Source organism: Chelon labrosus, assembly GCF_963514085.1.
Source record: "Chelon labrosus genome assembly, chromosome: 10".
NCBI lineage: Eukaryota > Metazoa > Chordata > Actinopteri > Mugiliformes > Mugilidae > Chelon > Chelon labrosus.
Genome location: NC_140360.1, coordinates 29,513,813 through 29,533,987, shown reverse-complemented (window position 1 = coordinate 29,533,987; position 20,175 = coordinate 29,513,813). Strand labels below are relative to the sequence as shown.

The 20,175-nt window shown below is 39.7% G+C and overlaps 1 protein-coding gene across 3 annotated transcripts in view; it reads right to left on the bottom strand.

Moving 5' to 3' along the window:
• Window positions 1-16,266: 16,266 nt before the first annotated feature.
• The window catches only part of LOC311493776 (MICOS complex subunit mic25a-like), a 78,496-nt gene continuing 74,587 nt past the window's right edge, over window positions 16,267-20,175 (bottom strand). For all 3 annotated transcript variants that reach the window (XM_084552556.1, XM_084552558.1, XM_084552557.1), the window contains one exon: window positions 16,267-17,186. In XM_084552556.1, the coding sequence (XP_084408682.1) occupies window positions 17,163-17,186 (24 nt within the window). In that variant the 3' untranslated portion in view covers window positions 16,267-17,162. The remainder of the gene's footprint in view (window positions 17,187-20,175) is intronic.

The following is a 20,175-nucleotide window of genomic DNA, read 5'->3' as shown; positions in this document are numbered from 1 at the left end:
TTGGACAGTGGGAGGAACCCGGAGTACCTGGAGAGGCCCCATGCAGAGGGAGAACATGCAAACTCCACACAGAAAGGCCCTAGGCCTGGATTGGAAACCCTGAATCTTCTTGCTGTGAGGCATTAGCGCTAACCACCATGCCACTGTGCTGCCCGCTTGTGATATTGGGATATAACCCCCCCCCTTAAAAAACCACACACACACACACACACAAACACACACAAATTTACATTTATACAAAGATCATTGCTCATTCAGTAAATTTAGCCTTTTACCATAAGTAGATTTGTCCGTCATAGTACTTATTTGCCACATTAACATGACAGTCTCTTATAAACAGCAGGCCATATTCCTCACCAGTGTTCATTTTAAAGCATTTTAGCATGCTGCTAATCCGTCACACTGCTAATTAGAGCAGCATTACGACAGGTTTAAAGGCTTTTTTTTCACAGAAGGTATTTTTTGATATGCCTCAGAAGGAAAATAACAGGTGTAAATAGTAAAACAAATGATGGTTGAATTCCACTTAGCTCTTTCAGTCTCACTGTCTTGAGCCACCTATTTACTGTAATTGGTAAATATTTATTTTAGACTTTTTCTTTTCGCCAAACGGGGGATTTCATAGCTGCCATTTGAGCTTGGATGAAAGAGTTTTCCTCGGCTGCAGGTAATTCCTGTCTGATTGACGTGGCACAAACACAAGAAAATGCCTGAGGCTGGTTGCACCAGAGGTAAAAAAAAAAAAGTTGATGTAAGCCCTATGTCGGCCCCAGCTACATCCAACCTAGTGATAAATATTTACACCAGTTGCACAGTCTAAAACTGCAACAAGCTACGCCCAGCGCAGAAGATGCATGTCCACACTGATCTATTTTACAGCATAAAAAAAAATCTAGGCGCTGAATTTTTGTATAGTTCAATTGCTAGCTGTCTGTGTAGGTACCATCCACCAGCCTCTGCAAGCTCCACCTCTCTGACCATGTTTTGATTCTGAGAGTTTAACAGTGATTTTAGCGCGGCGACAGTTGCCACTGTTCTCATGCTGCTATGGCTTCATGCCTTATCTTGATTTACATTTGGGGTTGCCATCCTGGTATTTTAGTTCTGTACCTGCAGCCACTGTCTGGTACAGTGGCTCAGAGACATTTCTTTGGTTTTGATAAATGGCATTGATTTTCTCCACTGTAAATGTTGGTAAACCTGACTTGGAGAAGTCTGCATTTTGATGCTATTTCCCATCTACACCACCAAGTATATTTAATTTTTTTCTTTACCAATAACAAATCTGGTAAAGGTGAGATGCTTTTAATGCTGCCATTATTGGTGTGTATTTATGTTCCATAACTTGCTGAAGTCACACCTGAGAAGGAAGTTGGCCATAGCCAGGATATTTAAGATCATATAAAAGCTTTCAACAAGTAGTGCAAGAGTGAAATCATTTACTTTGAGGTTTTCATGCAACATTTAGGACACTATTGTAAACGTACAGACTAAATAAAACTGTGTACCCCTCCCATCTCCACGTTCTTTGCCTGATGTTCTCGTATTTTCTCTTCTATACCTGCTACCACTGACACACACACGCACACCCACACACACAAACTCACGCTTTGGAAGAGTGAGTCACAGGGATGGTCTGTGTGTCCCTACCTGTCAATCAAGCCTCCATTAGTGGCTACTTGGCTGAGTGGCTCGGGGTCCACTGCTGTGGATGTGAATTGGAGATGACAGCAGTGTGTTTCTTCCTCAATATACACAATTTCCATATCTTGCAATCCATGTTGTCATGCCCACACAGACTGCACACACAAGACACAAAGCCAAATTGACACATGTTTCACTCAAATGAGGAAAGAGAAGATGAAAAACAGTCCTCATTTTCTTATCAGCTCTGTGTGTGCGTCTGAGTGCATCGTGTATGGGCACGTAATGTTACACCAAGTCCTCTTCAGATTCCTGTTGAATTTAAATTTTATGTAAAATTCTAATCTCATTTTGTGGAGTCAAAGCATTTGAAGTGTTTGTGAGCGCATGTGTGTCCCCTGTGCCTCCCCTGGAGGCAGGTCGTCATGAATCACGTCAGAGCAAATCTGATGTTAAAAGGAACCCTTTGCACAGAATGGAAAAATCACACACACACAGTAGCCAGTGGCTGGTTTGTTGCCAGCAGCAGTGAATCACAGCGGTCATCACTCTGTGTTTCATATGCGGAGCGTGACAGACACAGATTAGTGGAGCATTGCTGTATAGATGGCATCTGCTCTGTCCTCCTATGTTCCCTCTCTTTTCTTTTTCTAACTCCTGTTTTGCATTCCCTTACTTCTGCATTTCACCTTCCTTTCCAGTTGTTCCATTTTCACTTCCGTTACTTCTGTAGCACTTCCTACTTCCTGCTTTCACCTCCAATTTCTTTCTTTTGTATTTACCTGTTTGGTCTTCTCATTTCTCATGGTCTGCGTTTTACTCCTCTTGGCTTTTCTGCTGTCCTGCACATTTTTCCCTCCCTTCTTCATCTACTTTGCACCTTTCCTGTACTCTTAATTCCCTTTTCCTATATCCTCTTCACGGTTGTCTCTCTTATGTCTCATTTTCCAGTGCCATATTCAAGTGTATTCAAGTAGGTATGAAAAGTTTGCAGGATGGCAGATGAGTAAAAACTACATTGTGAAGAAAATAACACAGCATTCTTGATACAAATTAAAATTGAAACAGCTCAATTTATAATTGAAAATAAAGGTGAAGTTATTTCTTCATGGCATTAACCTTGTATGATTAATCATCCACTTGTTGCCTCCAGGTCGCCTCATAGATGTTGCATATGCATGCCTTTGTAGCTTAGACGGGATTATAACTTCTGTTATTCATCTTTTGCTGAATCTTGATTTGTTTCTTGGCAAAACATTCTTTAATTCCTTCTCAAATATCCTGTTTTATCAGTCTGTTTTCAGGTTTAAATTAAATCAGTATAGAAACATAGTTCAGTGAGCATATTAGTGGCTTGGCATGATGTTTGTATGCGTGAGCTGTAAAGGGAAGCCAAGGCTGCCATCTATTGTTCCCCCATGATCTTGGTGCGTGCATGGCTCACACTGGGTAGTCACACACAGAGCTGCTTTTGAGACATTTTGAACATCTGCACATTAATATAACTGGTTTAGATATGCATTCACTGGGCTATGGAGCACACATGCAGGTGAAGTCAATGATGCCAGTAGAGATTGTCTGTGTCATTCTGCACGGTTTAACATATACTCCCTAAACAATCATTAACTGATTAATATTAAAGGTTTTGTGGTTCCAGTGGTGCCTTTTCTTTTTCATCCTGAAAGGCTGACACAAAAACTGATGTTTGCTGTTGATAACTTTATATTTTTAAAACCTTTTCTGCCACGATGAAGCACTGAAAAGGTTTATGATTTGTATCCCCTTTAAATGATATTTGGCCTCAGAAACTGTTATTGATTTTCACAGTTTTCCCACAATTTACAAATGCCTCTTTAAGCTGTCTTCTTATTTTCATGACAGCAGTGGAACTAATGGGTGAAAGCAGTAATGATTATAAGATTTCACTGTATGCAATTTATGAGTAGATTATGGCTGATTGTGTTCAATAATTCATCAGTGGACTGGAACGAGGACTTTCATATGCAATAATTAAAAGTTACATTTCAGCTGTGGGAGGACAATTCACTCTGCACAAATACACAGAGAGAGAAAAACCTACTTTGTACTGTTATTGCTCAGATATTTTTAAAGCTCCGCAGCGAAGTTGTTTGCCTACAGATCCGATATGGACTGCAAGATCTAAGCATAAAGCGCAATGTGATGTTTGGTAAGTCTGAGGCTCTGAGTCAAAAACCAATATATTTCTTTACTTCTGACTCGATAAAGTTCTCCAGGAGAAAATTGCATTCCTCCAACGCTTGTTGAAGCTAGAAATTATCTGGTGCGTTTTGCTTCCATTTTGCTGGATTATGTGTTGGGCTTAGTTGTAAGAAGTTGCAGAAGACTAATGGAAGGAAAACGTATGTTTGCAGCTTTAAACAGAAAAGCCTACGCTACCAGTGTAGAGGCAGCTCTTCAATTTTACTACAGTGACAGTGATTGATGTTGCTCTGTGATCAAACACTTGAACAAGATGTCCAGATGCCAAGTAAGAAAGGTCAAAGTTGTTTTACCTTTGTTCTTCTAAGAGTTTCTTTATAACTAATACAGTTAAACGCAATACAATACAATGCAAAATTGCTTTAAAGCATTTTTATTTCACATAGACTTTATGAGTTACAATTTATAAATGTGTTTACAAACAGGAAAAAAATTGCCTGCTCATTAGCCGGTATCAGAAGTCGGTCTTCTGTCTCCAGCTTGAAAGACATCTTCTTATTTCTCCAATTGTGTTTTAGACCTCTGTTTGCCATTGGCATGTTGCCATGGCAACCTCTAGTTAGGCTAGAAAAATACTACAAGGTTTTGATAAGACTTAGCCCCAATTAAGTCAGCCCACACAAATTTAGAAGGCCACAGTGGAAATCGCAGTGCCCTTCCTCCCAGAGGGGGTTTCATGCCAGAAATCTCATATTGCATATTTGTCTGAGATGGAACTTCAACAAAGTAAAGCCTAACATGATTAACTATTTGACTAGATCAAGGCAAAACCTAAAATATTTATCCATACCTAGAGCATTGAGTGTGTGTTAACTTCATCTTTCCTCAGTACAAACGGCAACAATTTTCCAGACGTATATTAATGTATTAACCCAAACAAGCTTTTCCACGTGCGATGACATGAAATCTATTGGACATAAACAACACGTCAATGAGCGAAGCAAACTAATAAAAAACTAAAATATTGCCTAAAAACTGGGGATTGACTGGACGCATGAGCAAAAGTGTTTTTGCTCATGCGTCAAGGGTTTGTCTGCCAATCAAGGGACCATAGGGGGAAGCAAACCAGACACTCTGTCATACATCATTAAATAGGGCTTAGTTCGAAAGCTGTGGATATAGTGGTATAAAAAATGCAGTCTTGTTATAATTGGGTAAATAATGACATGTCCAGGGGGCAGTTTGAGGGAGCATAAGACTGGCTAGGAGCAAATAAATAGATGTTTTGGCTCCTGGCTCCTTGTTAATAATTGATTATTTGGGGTGCAGGTAAACAGAGATTATATTCCACTATCCTCTTGTTAAACTTGACCCATCCATCCAAGTTATCATATAGAAATAAATATGAATTTATCTGGTGATGAAAATATTTTAAGCAAGATTGTCCAAGTTAGTTTAACATAAATAAAGTTTAATATAAATTAAATAAATAAATAAATTATCTGGATTGTCTGCTGTGTGTTTTTCTCAGCAGAAAGCTTTCTTTTATTGAGCTTTTGAGCATTTTGAAAGTCTAACATTCTTATTGACCCTGAACGCTCTGATCAACCTTGCCTGCACTGGCAGCAAGCAGATGTATGCAGTAAAAAAAAAAAAAAAAGCCTCTAATGAACTCATCTACACCACCTGCCGAGCAGCAGAACAGCAGAACAGCAGAGTTAACAACTAGCATAGCATTTAACAGCTAATGGGACAGTTATGTTCCCCTCAGGAGTTGTTGGAGGGAGAACAAAAAAACAGAGCTAAAAGTAGACGGACTAAAAATTCATGACTAAATCAATGCTGACATTGTTCATTGTCTTCTTTGTGTTCAAATTAGCAACAGTTCGCTAATACAGCAAAAGCCTCTCTGATGTCTTGCGCAGACTTTCTTTAATCTATCTTTTAAGAGTTTTTGAGCATCTAAAAACTAAAGCTCCCACGAATAATTAATGCAGGAGCTAGTGCTCAGGTCCCTCGTCCGTCGTGAATCGTATTAACAAAAACTCAGCAAATCATGTTCCAAAACCAAACCAAAATAAATGCATTCTGTCAGGTGTTAGTACAGAGCTGTCTGAAGTTGCTGTGGCAACCTCACTGTGAAGCTCAGCCCTTCTTCTTTCAGGCATGATGGGAAACTGCTCTCCAGCACAGGGCGGGGACTGTATGACACGCTTAAATGCTAATGACAAGATGAAGGACAAACTTTAAGTTGAAGAATCTGAGCTAGTGTTGCGGTATGTAGTTTGAATCAGCATGATGCATCTTAGCAGTCTTAGTTCATTACATGAGTGATATTTAGAAACAGCTCAAAATTCAGGAATAACACTGTAGTTTGTCCCATGCAGATTTGTCATTTACATTACATATGCATTATGTGTCCTGAATAGTAACAGACATGGAGTCTCAGGGCTGGAATGAGTTCTGGGTTTTAAACATGAAAACAAACTGTGTTCTCATTAAAAGTAAAAGAAAGGAGAACTAAAGACATATTTTAAGATCAAAAGTAACATCATTAAAACGGTGAACATCAAACCTTAGACCCTGCGCTCATAATGAGAGTTGTGCTCTAGTGTAGTCCTGTAGTCATCCTACACAGTCTTTGCTATTCATGTCTTTTTATACACCTCCAATGTATTTGTCGCTGTTTCAGAGTACAGTATGTTCATTTCAAAAGAGGTTACTATCCTCACAGATGCCTGTTTCTCACTCAAGACAGCTTGTAATAATCTGGGGCCATTTGAAAATAGGAATGGACGAGTCTCAATAAAGTGACATTCAAAAGTGAAGCACATCTTTCAAGTCATTATTATTGTTACAAAGGTTATTTTTTAACACACATTCCTCTTTGGTCAGTCCAAACAGCCCTGGAGAATCATCGCAGAATAATCCAACCATGTCTGAACATCTTCAGGAGAGAGCAGCGCACAAGGATAAAGTGCACGCAGTCATGATCAGCTGTTCCTGGTGGATGCAGGGTCACAGCTTCACAGCGGGAGCCTCCCTGACAGAAACATTGCGTCAAGTCAAGGATTTTTCTATGCCTAGTGGGGCGAGGTGCTTGATGATGAAAATTTCTGGGAATTTTTGACACAGAGCATTTGTTAGTCTCCATAAAGGTGATCAAACACATGGGCATAGTTGTCCGTGCTACCTCGAAAAAATATGATGTCTGCAAGGCTCATAAAGCATCAAAACAAATAACAGAGGAATTCCTGAGGCATGTCTGCGGGGCAGAAATATACCAGCGCTACATCTTTGGTCCAATCTGATAAAGCCTTAGAGATTATGAGTGTTTTAATACCTTTGTTTATGTAGACACCTATCTTCTATTGATCTGGCAGCAATCCATGTGTCACAGAGCATGAGTGGAGGTGTGCTGAAAATAATTATTGCATCTGAGTTTAAGTCCCTCCCAGCCAAGCAAACAGTCCCAAACAGTAGGCTCAGATGTGTTTATTGTGCAGATAAGGCCAACTAACAGTCTGAAAAGAACTGTTTTTTTTTTTTTTGGCTTGTTTTTGAGCTTTCCTTCTGAGTGATTGTTCGATGCAGACGGTTTCATGTAGGCTTTGATGAACTGACAAGAAAAATCTAAATGTTTTATTTCTCATCTGAAGGAAAAAAAAAATGAATTGTAGCATCTTAACAGGGACAAACTAACACAAACAATCCTAGCAGCCTGGCAACAATGGGCCGTCACAGGCTCATCAAACATTGCTAATTCAACACCATACATTGGACTTATCCAGTGCATCCAATAGCACTGGCCAAATACGGCAACTAGTCCATTACGTCAAGGCCAACTGGCTTCTGTATATCACTTAGTATTTCACTAGCTAATTATATTTTCTTGTCAATCCAAACATTCTTCAGTGTCTGAATCTAAATGTTTCAGCTATTGTTACAAAGTTGACAGGGTTAAAAAAAGTTAATTTACAGTCTTTCATCAGTAGGAATTTAAATAATTGGAGGTGATCCAATTATTGGAGGTGATGTAGTCATCTGCCACATCCCACAACTCCTCAGCACCATAACCAGAACAGATAGAAATACAAATAAAATACAGAATAACATAACTCAGTTGGAGGAGGTGGATGGTTCCTCATCCTGGCCAGACGGTCCTCCAAAACACTTCAGAAGGGCCCCTAATTTTGTATTAAAAGGTAATACAAGTACAAATATAATATATAAGTCTCACACTATACATACATTGTCATTATGCACAATTTATCAAACTTCAGATAGTCAGATCTATTTTCACACATGTTTATACAAGAGTTTGTGCTGGCATAAGGAGGAGTTTGTCTTGGTCTGGGTTAGGGACTGCCGACTAATGTGCGCTTAAAGTCGAGTAGCTGTCGACTAGTCGATGACGTCACGTATAAAAACACATTATAAAGTAATGCTTTGCAACAATGAAATCTATGATCTTGACCTGAATACATAGTGTAGCATCTCCTATGAAGGTTTTTCTGTAAGTTTATTGAAGCTTGAACCCGTGCTACTCTCGGCCCTCGCTGGTGTTGGGCATGAGCTCATATTTTTGTGAACTGTGAAGTGAACGCTTCATTTCCCAACTGTGAGCGTAGACATGAGTTTCGCTCAATCTGGAGGGAAATAACGACGTTCACCCCCGTTAAGGATAAAAAGAAACGACGTGCGACATACAGCACGGCTGGTGCAGCTGAAGGAGAAGCCGCCTCCGACAATGCAGAAGCAACTGGTCCACACAAACATTTAAGGTATTTCCTAGTATATACAGTCAAAGGTTATTCAAAAACTCAAAATTTCACTTAAGTCAAGTCATAAATGCTTGTATCTCTGAACCTCCTCAGTTAACCTTTCCTTCCATCTTTATTCATCCAAAAAAATCAATTCGAAAATTGCAGAGAGAAGCAACCGGAAATACTAAAGCGGAAATACGCTACTACCAAGCGGATCAATCACAGCTCTTGCAGTCAGCGTTGCTGTGATGTGTAATTACATTTTTGGGTATGTGCACGTAAGGCTCGGTGTTATGGCACATTTAGAGTACTGCAGGACCTAGACGCTGTAACCTACACCTCCTCATTAGCTATACCTCCTGGGCTAACGGCTGATACTAGACATAATAAAAGACAAAATATGTGTATAATGTATACTTATAAGTTAGCTTAATGAACTCAGGACTTTATTAGCAGCATGGAAAACACTCATGGTGGTTTCATACCACCATACAAGTTAATTGTTTAATGAATTAAATAAATCACGTGTTGAGTTATAAAAGTTTTGCCTCAGGCTCGTATTATTATTATTATAAAACAGTGTGAAACATGATGGCTTCGACCTCTTCTTCTCCATGGTGTTAATTTGGCAGTGGAAAATCATTACATTACAATAAGAGTCAAGAGTCAGGACTAAACCAGTTCATCTTGATGGTGTACACACTCCTTTTGTATTCACTTAATTATTTAACACAAACCAGAAAATTCTGTCTTCAGTGGGTCTACATGGGTCTACATTAACAGTATAATAAATGAATGAATTAGTGGTTTATTTGACAGGGTTGTGTTATGACATATCAAATACTGTAGAGGTCCACTATTAGGTTGCCCACTCCACTCCACATCTCCCACTAATCTGTGAATAAGATCTGATTCATCAGAAAGTTGGAAGGTGCCCACTTGCAACAAGTTATTTAATTTGTTTTCGAGTGCCTGTGCTGCCCCTGACAAATATGTCACCCATACCAAAGTCTGCTTCTGTTAACAGTGAGTCATCGTCAAATAAAAAATGGACACTCACTGCTAATTACCATGTAGAACAGGTTTCATTTACAACGTGACCGATTCTTCCTTATTTTCTCTTTCTTTTTTTCTATTTTTATTTTTAGTAACAAGGTGTTGAATCCCTCTTTCACACATATACACCCCCAACACACATACGTATAATGACATGATGCAACGTAAAGTAAGACTTGGCTCCATAATGAGGTGCGTATGGGTCATCATGGTTGACATGAGCTGCAATTATTATCCATCCTCTGTGCTCCTGTACGATTATCACTGTGAAATGTGATTGTACTGGCAGATGTAAGGATCCAGGCATTCCTCCCTTTACACACAAAAGCACATAGAAGCACGCTCATAAACACATACACAAACACACAAACCCATGATTTTTTGAAAGAAATTCCACTGACATAATGCAAGAGAATGCAATCAAACAAATGAAACAGAAATATACATAGTTGTGCATTGATTAATTCAATAAAATTAATAATTTTTACATATCTCTGAGATGCAAAAATATTTGAACTCTTGTTTTCAGTATCTTGTGTAGCAATAACAGCAACTGTAACAAAGTGTTTGTGGACACTTCATCTTGATGGTGTGCACATTGCCTTTGTATTAACTTCATTATTTAACACAAACCAGAAAACTGTCTAAAAAATGATGGGCCAATAATGCACAAAAATACAATATATACAATAAAAGCACACTGTAGCACACACATGATTGTAATAAGTACAGTGGTGAATGAAAGCGACATTGATATAGAACAGTAAACTGGTGTGGTATAGCAGCATTTTTTTTTACTGTAGAGGTCTATTATTTCATAGATCCTCGCCCTCTCCTGCTCCGGTGGGGCAACCTGAAATCATTGGGAATCAGCCCTCAACCCAAAAAATGCTCAGCAGAAAGAGATTTGTCCAGGTTTAACAAGGTTGGTGGACAGTATATGTGGCATTTTCCCACTCACTCACTCACTCACTCACTCAAAAAAATGTATTTAACAAGAAAGCAGCAAGTCTGAATTGCCTAACCATGTCATTTAATGCAAGTCACCTGTCAGTGGCTGTAAGCGCAAATGTTTTGACAGCGGGCTAGTGGGAGTCAGTTTGTTAAAATTTAACAAGGATAGCGGACTGTGGATTGGTCTCCATTCATTTGTCTGTCAGTCTGTCACACACGCCATCTCAGATGCCTTTGATCAGACTCTGACAGCCTTGAGGGAACGACGCATGTCATCGGTGTCCTAGGAATTCCAAAAATTACACTGTCCAGGAAGTGAACTACAATTAGAGGTCAAACCACACTGTCGGACATATCTGTCCTAGATGGTCCAGTAGAGTGCTGCAGAATTTCTCTTTTATTGTCTGACTAAACATGTTCTCTTTTTTGTCTTTTGTTTTAAGCACAGGGATAGATTCAGGATGTGATTAGCCTAGCCTAAACACAGCTAGGATGGCTTTGTCCCCAGTTTGAAAATATGTCTTTCAGTGTTTCCAAATGTAGACTAATATGAAAATAACTAAATTTGTTTTAAACTAGTCACATTTTGGAATCATTTTATACAGGCACCTGTATAATTTATCTACACTTAAAGAGTAATGTTAATGAAAATCAGTGTTGTTTAGTTGTATAGGTCTATATGCTCAGAAACAAACTGCTTACAACTTGTAAATGCACTAGAAAGCTGCATTACAATACTAGCCATTGCTCCATCTGCTAAGACAACAGTTTTTCTCAGACCTCTTAGACCCTGCATTAACATCCAACCTGGGCAATCCGACCGCAAGCGGTTCTGTGTTCACACCTGGCATTAATGGGTCTCCAGCTAGCTCTCCAGATCCGATCTCAGTTTCGTGCTCCCTTTCCAAATAAAGACAGGCATCTATTGCAGAGCAGAAGACTATTATGACAGCTGCTGTTTCTAATGGATCTCTGCCGCTATTTCACAAGCACAAACAGCTGTTCTGTGCTTCATAACTGCCACATTTTGGAACGAGCTATGACGTCTCTCTCTCTCACCGAAAGCACATACGTTAAGTTGTTATTTATCTTCAGCTCAGATGTTAAACTATTTTAGAAACCTGCACAAAGTTTTGATTATAAATCAAACCCTGTTAACATTTCTACTGTAATTTCACCACTGTGCTGTTGAAGGCAGTGACAGAAAAATAAAAATCTAGATAAATAAAGAAATAAAGATAAATAAAGATTGCGATGATTATTGATAAAATATGTAACATACGTTCACTCAACTCCTGATACATCACCATGATCACGTCAATAATTAACCACATGCCAGTACATTTTTAACGAGAGAATCACACACATCAAGTGTGCTCATATTGGATAATTTCATTTTCAGTTCTTGCTCAGGTTTATTTATTATTTACTTAGTTTCAGGACAGAATATTTGAAAAGGTTTGCAATACTACATTAACAGAACATCACTTGCGTTTTCATTTTCAGGCAATCATTATTAATAACGGTTGTGTCTTTATTTCTGAACGAATGAGGCAAAACTCTGCTGATGCAAGAGCACTCCTGTTGAGTAGATTTATGTGACCGACAGCACAAAAAATAATGTAGTAAATTGCATCTCAAACCACGTCCAAATGTAGTCAGAGATCGGATCTCTCAAATGCATCTTCAATGCATCCTGGGAGTGTTTACATATGTACTCTAAGCTGCTCACTTGTGATTGGATCGGTCGGAACGGGGCCTAGGATGCACCATTGGCTCCCTGGCACTGGCCACCAACCAAGAATCGGACAAAAGTCAGTATCATTGTCCCAATATTTACATGTCATTGTTTTCAGGTTTGAAAGTCCCAAGATCTGCTGGGGTGTTTGTGCAAAGCTGTTGTGGGGTGTCATATCCTTTTCAGACAGCCTTCACTTTGTTTAAATAATTACCAGTCATTTGGTGATTGATCGAGTTTGTCAACCTGCAGAGACCTGTATCTGCGTTTCAGTTCCACAGCAAGAGATGCTGCACTTAAGTGATAAATTTGTCAAGTAATCTTCACCATTACTTGATTTCCATTTACATCTGGTTTAACGGGGGCAAACAGTATTAATGAGCCTATTTCAGAGGTTTTGAGAGTTTGGGAACTTTCAACTTTTCCATGTTTCCAATCTAAGCTGGTCTAATTGTGGCTTGGTTTCAGCTCCATTCTTAATGATTGATTTATCATTGCACTTAAAAAACAATACAACAAAATTTAGTTCAGCGGCACAGAGTAGCATGTCCTGAAATGGGACATCCCAGAACATGCCAAGCATGGTGTGTGCTTGTGTACTGTGACTGTAAAATGCTTTAAGTACCAATAGGTAGAAAAGCTCCTATACAAAAACAAGACCATTACTATTTCAAATATATATCTTTTTGTTTGTTTTAAAGGCATCTTCAAAAATGTTTAAAAAGGGAAGCAATTTCCTGTGAAATGCACGACAGCTGATGTGTGGTGGAATGTAATATCAACTGGGTAAAAACAAGAACATACAGACAGATGAGAGACAAGCAGGGGAATTGTGGGATCCTGTTGCCTGCATAGCAAGCTATTTGTCACTGGTAAGGTAAACATCCAAAACCAGTGAGTTCAGCTAAAGCAATTTAACAGTATGCACGTTACGTTATAGTATCATGTTGCTAAATCAGAAAACTATGCAGCGACATAGTGTTTGGAAGAACCTTTGTGAACCACAGTAGCATTTTAGTCTTGTGTAGCATATTGTGGCAGTGATTGTTTTCACCTCCAGAGGGAGTGGTTTTCAGAGTATGACATGCTGCGCTCTGTCTCTGTGGTGAACCCTGAAAACTTCAGATGCTAATCATCCCAATAGAGGGAGTTAGCATCGTCACTGTGTCTGTTGACATGCTGACATGACCACTGACGCTTAAGTACCACTGTGCCTACTTTCAGCCTCACTGTGCAAAGCCTCGGATGCCCACAACAACACACACGCACACCCACACACACAGATGTCAGAATCATCCCTTTGTTCCAGAGAGAGAACAATGACAATGGGCAGATAAAGGGAAGTCAGCACATTAAACTGCATTAAGCCACTTAGTACCAGACGCATTACACAAAAAGAAAGAGGGGATGAAGAAGGCGATGACTGGAGAGAGAAAATGACAGCAAGGCCTGGAGAAAAGAGCGAGGCAGTGATAAATCGGAGGATTAATCCAGGCTACTACTGAGGGATTAAATCATTCTCTCACTGAACGTTTGCCTGCTCCGTCAGACGGCAGAGGTTAAGCAGACCGCTCTCTCCCTGCTCAGTTTTTCCACTTTCCCTCATCCCCTCAGCCACCTTTCTTTATCCTTTTAATGACATTAGAGGGGTGGAAGTCTTTAATCGGAGGGCCAGAGTAGTGAGGAAGGCCTCTGCAGAGCACACACACACAAACACACGTACAAGTGCGGAGCAGATGGAGTGTCGGGCTAATAGATGTCAGTGTTTCTGATAATCTGATAGAGGCGACAGATAACAGAAAGACTCATTGATTTCCCTTGTGGCTGGTGTGTATGATGTGCCTGTGTGTGTGTGTGTGTGTGTGGTTCGGGGAAAGCGGTTGGACTTCAACTGGCTGGGAAGACAAATTGCCAAAAGAAGACAAAAGAAATAAACAAACAAACAAACAAACAAAAAAAAGAGACAAACTTCACTATTTTGTCATAATTACAAAATGAGGAATGCAATTTCATATTTCACAGGCATACACAGTATAATTGTGATGTCTGACATAATTCTAGTTCAATGTTTTGCTCAAGAACACTTCAATACATGTGCAGGAGTCAGGTATAAACCACCATCCATTCTTTAATACGCTGCAAATTAGCACCATTTAAAGGCAGTATACGCTGAAATACTAGGGGCAGCAACTTCTGCATTATTACCATCTCATAAAGGTGTCCTGTGTTTACAGTGTGTATACCTAGGCTAAAAAGTGGGAAAACTGCGACATCAGTAAGGAAAGAAAAAACGCCATCAGTCATACGAGCTTACAGGTTTTAATGAAACACCCAGACACCCGCATAAAAGAGGAAAGTGGAAAAAAATATTACTATAAATGACTCACACAGGTGTGCTCATTTAGCATCAACATTATGTCCACATATGCATGCAATATCTTCATTCCTTCTCTGACTCTGCTGTCATAACCTATCTGTGTTCTCACTTCTCGTTAATTGATTCGGTGAGTGCAATATGAGAAACAAGGACCCGAATGCGATACGACCCAACAAACCAGAAATATGTTTCTATTTCTTGGTGAAGTGATGTTCCACAACATATTACTGTAGAGTTCTCACACACCACACAAAATAAGTTTGTCTCTGCATTATATAACACGAAGAAAAATACATGTATATGTACAGAGCCATGTTTCTAGTCCAAATACTTTCCATATACTCGTGTCTTCACAGAGTTGTTCAACACAGAAATCTTCAGCCGGTGCCACATGTTCTCTTGAAGCTGCAGATAAAGAAAGATTTTTGCCACAACCTTCCCCTTCTGAACGTGTAATGACAGGCGTGGGTGTTTACCTCGGCACACGCAAGTGCAGCATCTCTCTGAAAGGTTCAAGCAGAAACCAGAATACTCCCATTCCTCTTTCTGTATTCTGTGTACAACCCCCACTCTACACCCCCCCCCCCCCCCGCGCTCCCTCTTTCCCCTCGCTGCAGTGGTAATTGGGTATGACACGGGATCAACAGGGAGAGAGCGAGGGATGCATTTGAATGCGTCGACTGTCGTCTTCCTCACTTCTCTCTTCTAACCTGCTGCCTTGCAGCTCCCAGCCCTTGCTCACCGCTGTTACCGTAGCAACATCTGCGTGACCGCATCCTCTACCCTCCCTCCTCCACCCCTGTGTCATTTCTTTTATTAAGATTGGCCGGTAGTGCCCAAATGTGTGTGTGTGTGTGTATTTGTGTGCAATAGCTTAGCTCTAAGGTGCATAGCAGCAGAGCGTTGCCAGCCTAACTCTGCGCTCCAAGCCAATTACCACAGCCTCACTACAGACTTTAAAGCTACAACTAGAGGAGAATTACCATGAGCAGAGAAAATGTCGCCACTTGAGTCAAACTTGTTACATTAAGTCAATCAAGTAGATTATTGCACACCTGGGTACATCTCAGTGTTGTTCAAAGGGGACATCTCCAGCTGTACAAGTCACACCGCTGCCACCTATCAGTCCATACAGCTTTCTTTTCTCATATTTCTTCTTCTCCTGACAGAATGTTTTTTTTTGGTTGTTTTTTTTTGGTGAATTACTGTGTGTTTTTCGTCTTCCATTCTAACACTTTTTCATTAAACTTCAGGTCAAGCCCGAAGACAAAAGTCTTTGTCATTCTAATCGTCGCCATTTTATTTCCCACGGGTTGAGGTGGAGTTTCTAAAAATTGTTCAACAACGGAACTGATCATTTTAAAATGAATCACACTACACACTGTATGGCATATAGCATGCAGTGTGAGTCTTCCTGATGGATATTGTCTTTATCCAGAATCCTGTATTTACAGTCTATACCATCTGCGTTTCTCAAATACATGCAGTTAGTCTACCGAAGTGGCTAACATTTACACTATTGTTTTCATTGCCACCATCTCACTGTAAAATTGAATTTGAATCAGACTTTAAACGGGCTTTACCTGTTGGTTACACACACATCAACCGGTTGGTCGCCTTGCTTTCAGAATATTCAACAGTGTAGCGTAACGTGTTGTTAACTAATTACACAGTAACAGTTTGAAAGGTGGCTTGACCTTAGAAAATCTATTGAAATTATGTACCTGTACTTGTCTCTTAAAATAGAAGGAAAGAAAGAATCAAATACGTCAACGTGCTGCGTAGTTTGGAGAGGAAAGCAATAAGCACAAGATGGTGTCAGGATATGAACAGTTTAATAAAATCATCTGATACATCATAGGTGTGATGATTTAAAGTCATGGCCAGGACTACCTGAGCATACTCCTGTGTTGTTCAAAAGAAAATACAAAACCACAAAACTCAAAAGAAATACAACTGAGTCAGTTCTCTTTTCAGTCAGTGATCAAAACAAGGACGATCCCAAAGCACCCGATTCAGCTCGCTTCTGAAACGCTTTTCTTCCTTTTCATCCCTCCGAAAGCAGCAGCGGTTTGGACGTAAACTGAATTTTTACATTCAGCTGATGGAGGAGTGACCCTGAATGCGTCTTTACTTCGCAAATGTTAGAAATTCTGTATGCTGATCTTGTTAATGACTGACGTAAGAGAGCACTATGTAGACCATGAACTTAAAGCACACAAGCACTTATCTTTCAAAAGCTTCCCTCTAGCATGTAGCAGTGCAGCATTATTTTAACGGCAAATAATAATAAATAGCATGATAAAAAGCAGATTTTTTTAAAAACAAGGCATGCTAACAGCAAAATTAGCTCTGTCATAAATCAAAAAACGAATGCAACCAGTGCCACTCTTAGTGCATATGTAAAAGCCTTCGCCTAAAGGCTTTACCCTTTTCCTCCCACTCTTCATCCGTGGTTGACCAGCAGATTCTAAGGAAAAAAAACAAACAAACAGAAAAAATAGAGAGAATTAGTCCATTTGCACACTTGCCACACCTTCTGACCTTTGAGATGCTCTTTGGTCCAAGGACTGTCCTTGTTTTTTGCACACATTGCTACCTTTAACTGACCACACTGAAAGGTCAGATCTGGTAATAGTACTGATTATCTCAGTAATGGAGAGAAGTAAACCTGTTGACCGGTGTTACTCAGCTCTGCATCACTACTCCAGAGGCTTTTTCTAAAATGGCAACCAATTAAACAAACTACAGGATGCAGACAACGAGATGAGACCCTTTAGTGACAGTCTGTGTTTGGCCTTTGTTACAACTGAATAGAAGAGTAGTTTATTATTAGTTATTTTGTGCATTTAACATTTAAGTTGAGTAATAATGACATCTGACCTTATTTTGTCTACTAGCATAGTAGTATGGATGGATGAAGGGATGGGATGAAGCAAAATGCATTAACAGATTACAGGCTATCAAACTTAACCATACAAATCTTCTTAATCACTTTAAAAACAATGCAATTCCCACCAAAGCACATAGATGGTTTGAAGAGTCAGGCTACAATTGCAAGATACAAACCATCCTCTTCATACCAAACATGTCGCAAGAAGAGGATGATTCTTCAAATAAATTCAGTCTTCGAAGACTGCGACACCCCAGAAATGACTGTCCATGCACAGTAAAGCATATATACACATTGTTGTTGTTTACAGAAACAATGATCAATGGAAACTATTGCATCTTCATCTGTGGCTGTCTAGCAGTTTCTTGAGGATCAAACACTGCATCCTCTTCCTCCAAGGCAGGCACAATCGCTACCAATATGCAGTAGTTATGGTCCATCAGGCCTACCTAACAACTACATGTAATTGATTCAATTCAACCAAAGATCGATGAGGTCCTTGAAACCCTTGCAGCAGGCTGTGGCAGAGAGAGGCCCAGGAGTCTGAGACCAGAATTTCAAGGTGTATGACCTTCACTAAGATTGTGTGCTCTTCTGTGAAACGGCTATAATCGAATGACATGTTGACATGTAGGCAACATGATTCTGCAACAACACCAGACAAACTAAGGTGGAAACTAGCCAATTTGACTGCAGCTTTGCATCACACAAATCTATTCTAACAGCCTTGCAGAGCTACTTATCAACCCTTAACAAACCCTTAACAAAAGACAGGGGATATATTGTTAGTGAGATGACCTCAACAGAACACACTGAACCACCATATTATAACTAGCTATTATAAAAGCCAATTAACACAGGGAGACTTGACATTGGCTACCTCATTACAAGGATTGCAATAATTGCAGTGTCATACATAGTAAGACTTTTACCTTGCAGATGCAGATGTGACACACTGAGTGCCACTGTGGAGGGGTGTTTGCCTTACTTCTATTTCTTACTTCTATATTTCTTTAAAAGAAAATTGTGCTAATTGCAGGTGGACAGGGTGTGATTGGATTTATTAAGGTCACAATAGATTTGGAATCAGTCTAACATGTTCACACTAACACTATCATGCTGATAACTGGCAGCCAATATTTAGTATGATGTTATTTTTATTTAAGTAAATGTACTATACCTATATTTGTGACACAAGGACCTTTTCTCCAGCACCATACAATATTGAAAAGTGTCTCAACATCCACCGCATAACATTCATGTTCCCTTTTTAAGAAATTATATTATCCGACCCTGATCCTCTGATATTTCTCACACAAAACTGTCCGTTACTTTGGCCAACAGTTGATGCAACAGTTGATGCATCTATTATTCATCAAAGGCTCTATATCATAAAATCAAGGAACACGAAATCTCTTGCTTAGATATCTCAGTCAAAAGAATTGATCCAGCTCATACCCAGTTGGTCTCAAAGGCTGGACAGCAGCAGGGAGGAGGGTTAGTGCATGTGCAACGATGCAATGAGCTCAACCGACTGGAGGCTCGGGGTGCATTGACTTGCAGCAAGCAAAGGTTGTGTGTATATGTTTACTGTTATGTGCATGTGTGCGTGGTATCTGTTCTAAGCACTGCAGAGTTCACTCCAGCTGTGAAACTCAAACCATTAAAACCACAGGGAGACTTATAGAGCAGGGCGATCAATATAACTCCACTCTCTTGCTCTCTCATCTGGTTTCCTCTCCTCTCCTCCCATTCCCTTCCTATACTTCGGTTCCCTTTCTTCTCCTGCTTCATTCTTACAACTGTCCACTTCTCTCATTCACTCGAGAGCACCTGTGAGCACTTCTGTTCCACATCTTTTCGTCTCTCCATCCCTTCCCTCCAGTGTCGTTCTTTTCTGCTCTGTTTACTTCAGTTAGCAGAAGTATGTGTTCATAATGAGTACGACTTTAAAGCCAAACTGAGAATGGATATTTGTTTAACCTAGTAAAAATTATTTAGATTGGCTTCATTGAACATGTTGGTATGAATACAGAAACTCACTTAATAGAGGACTAAAACAACAGATGCTTCCACAAAATATGTGTTTTCAGTAGGAAGACCAGTCTTGATCATGCTTCACAATTCACCAGGTATATACAGAGCCACTTCAAGGTACTGATTTCAGCGATTCAAAACTTCAGCGGATTTTTACACAAGCAGACAAAGTAAACCGAATGGAAAAAAGGAAAATGAGCATAATGAGCCTATATTATATATCTGTGAGGTGCAAAACTAAGTGTACCTCAAGGATTACAAGTTCATTTCAAGGCCAAATTACAGTCCATCTCTTCATAAGTGTTTCCAATCAATTTGAGGTGACAAGGGTGTCGTTTAGTGGCCTATTTTGTTTAAAAAAAATCTGTGATTTTTCACAGTCTGATCTTCACAACACATGTTTGTGAGAGTGTATGATGTCATGGACAAAGGAGTTTTCTGAGGAGCTCAGAAGAGTTGTTGTTGCTCACCAGTCTGGAAAAAGTCACACAACCAACTCTAGAGAGTTTGGAATCCACAAATCTACAGT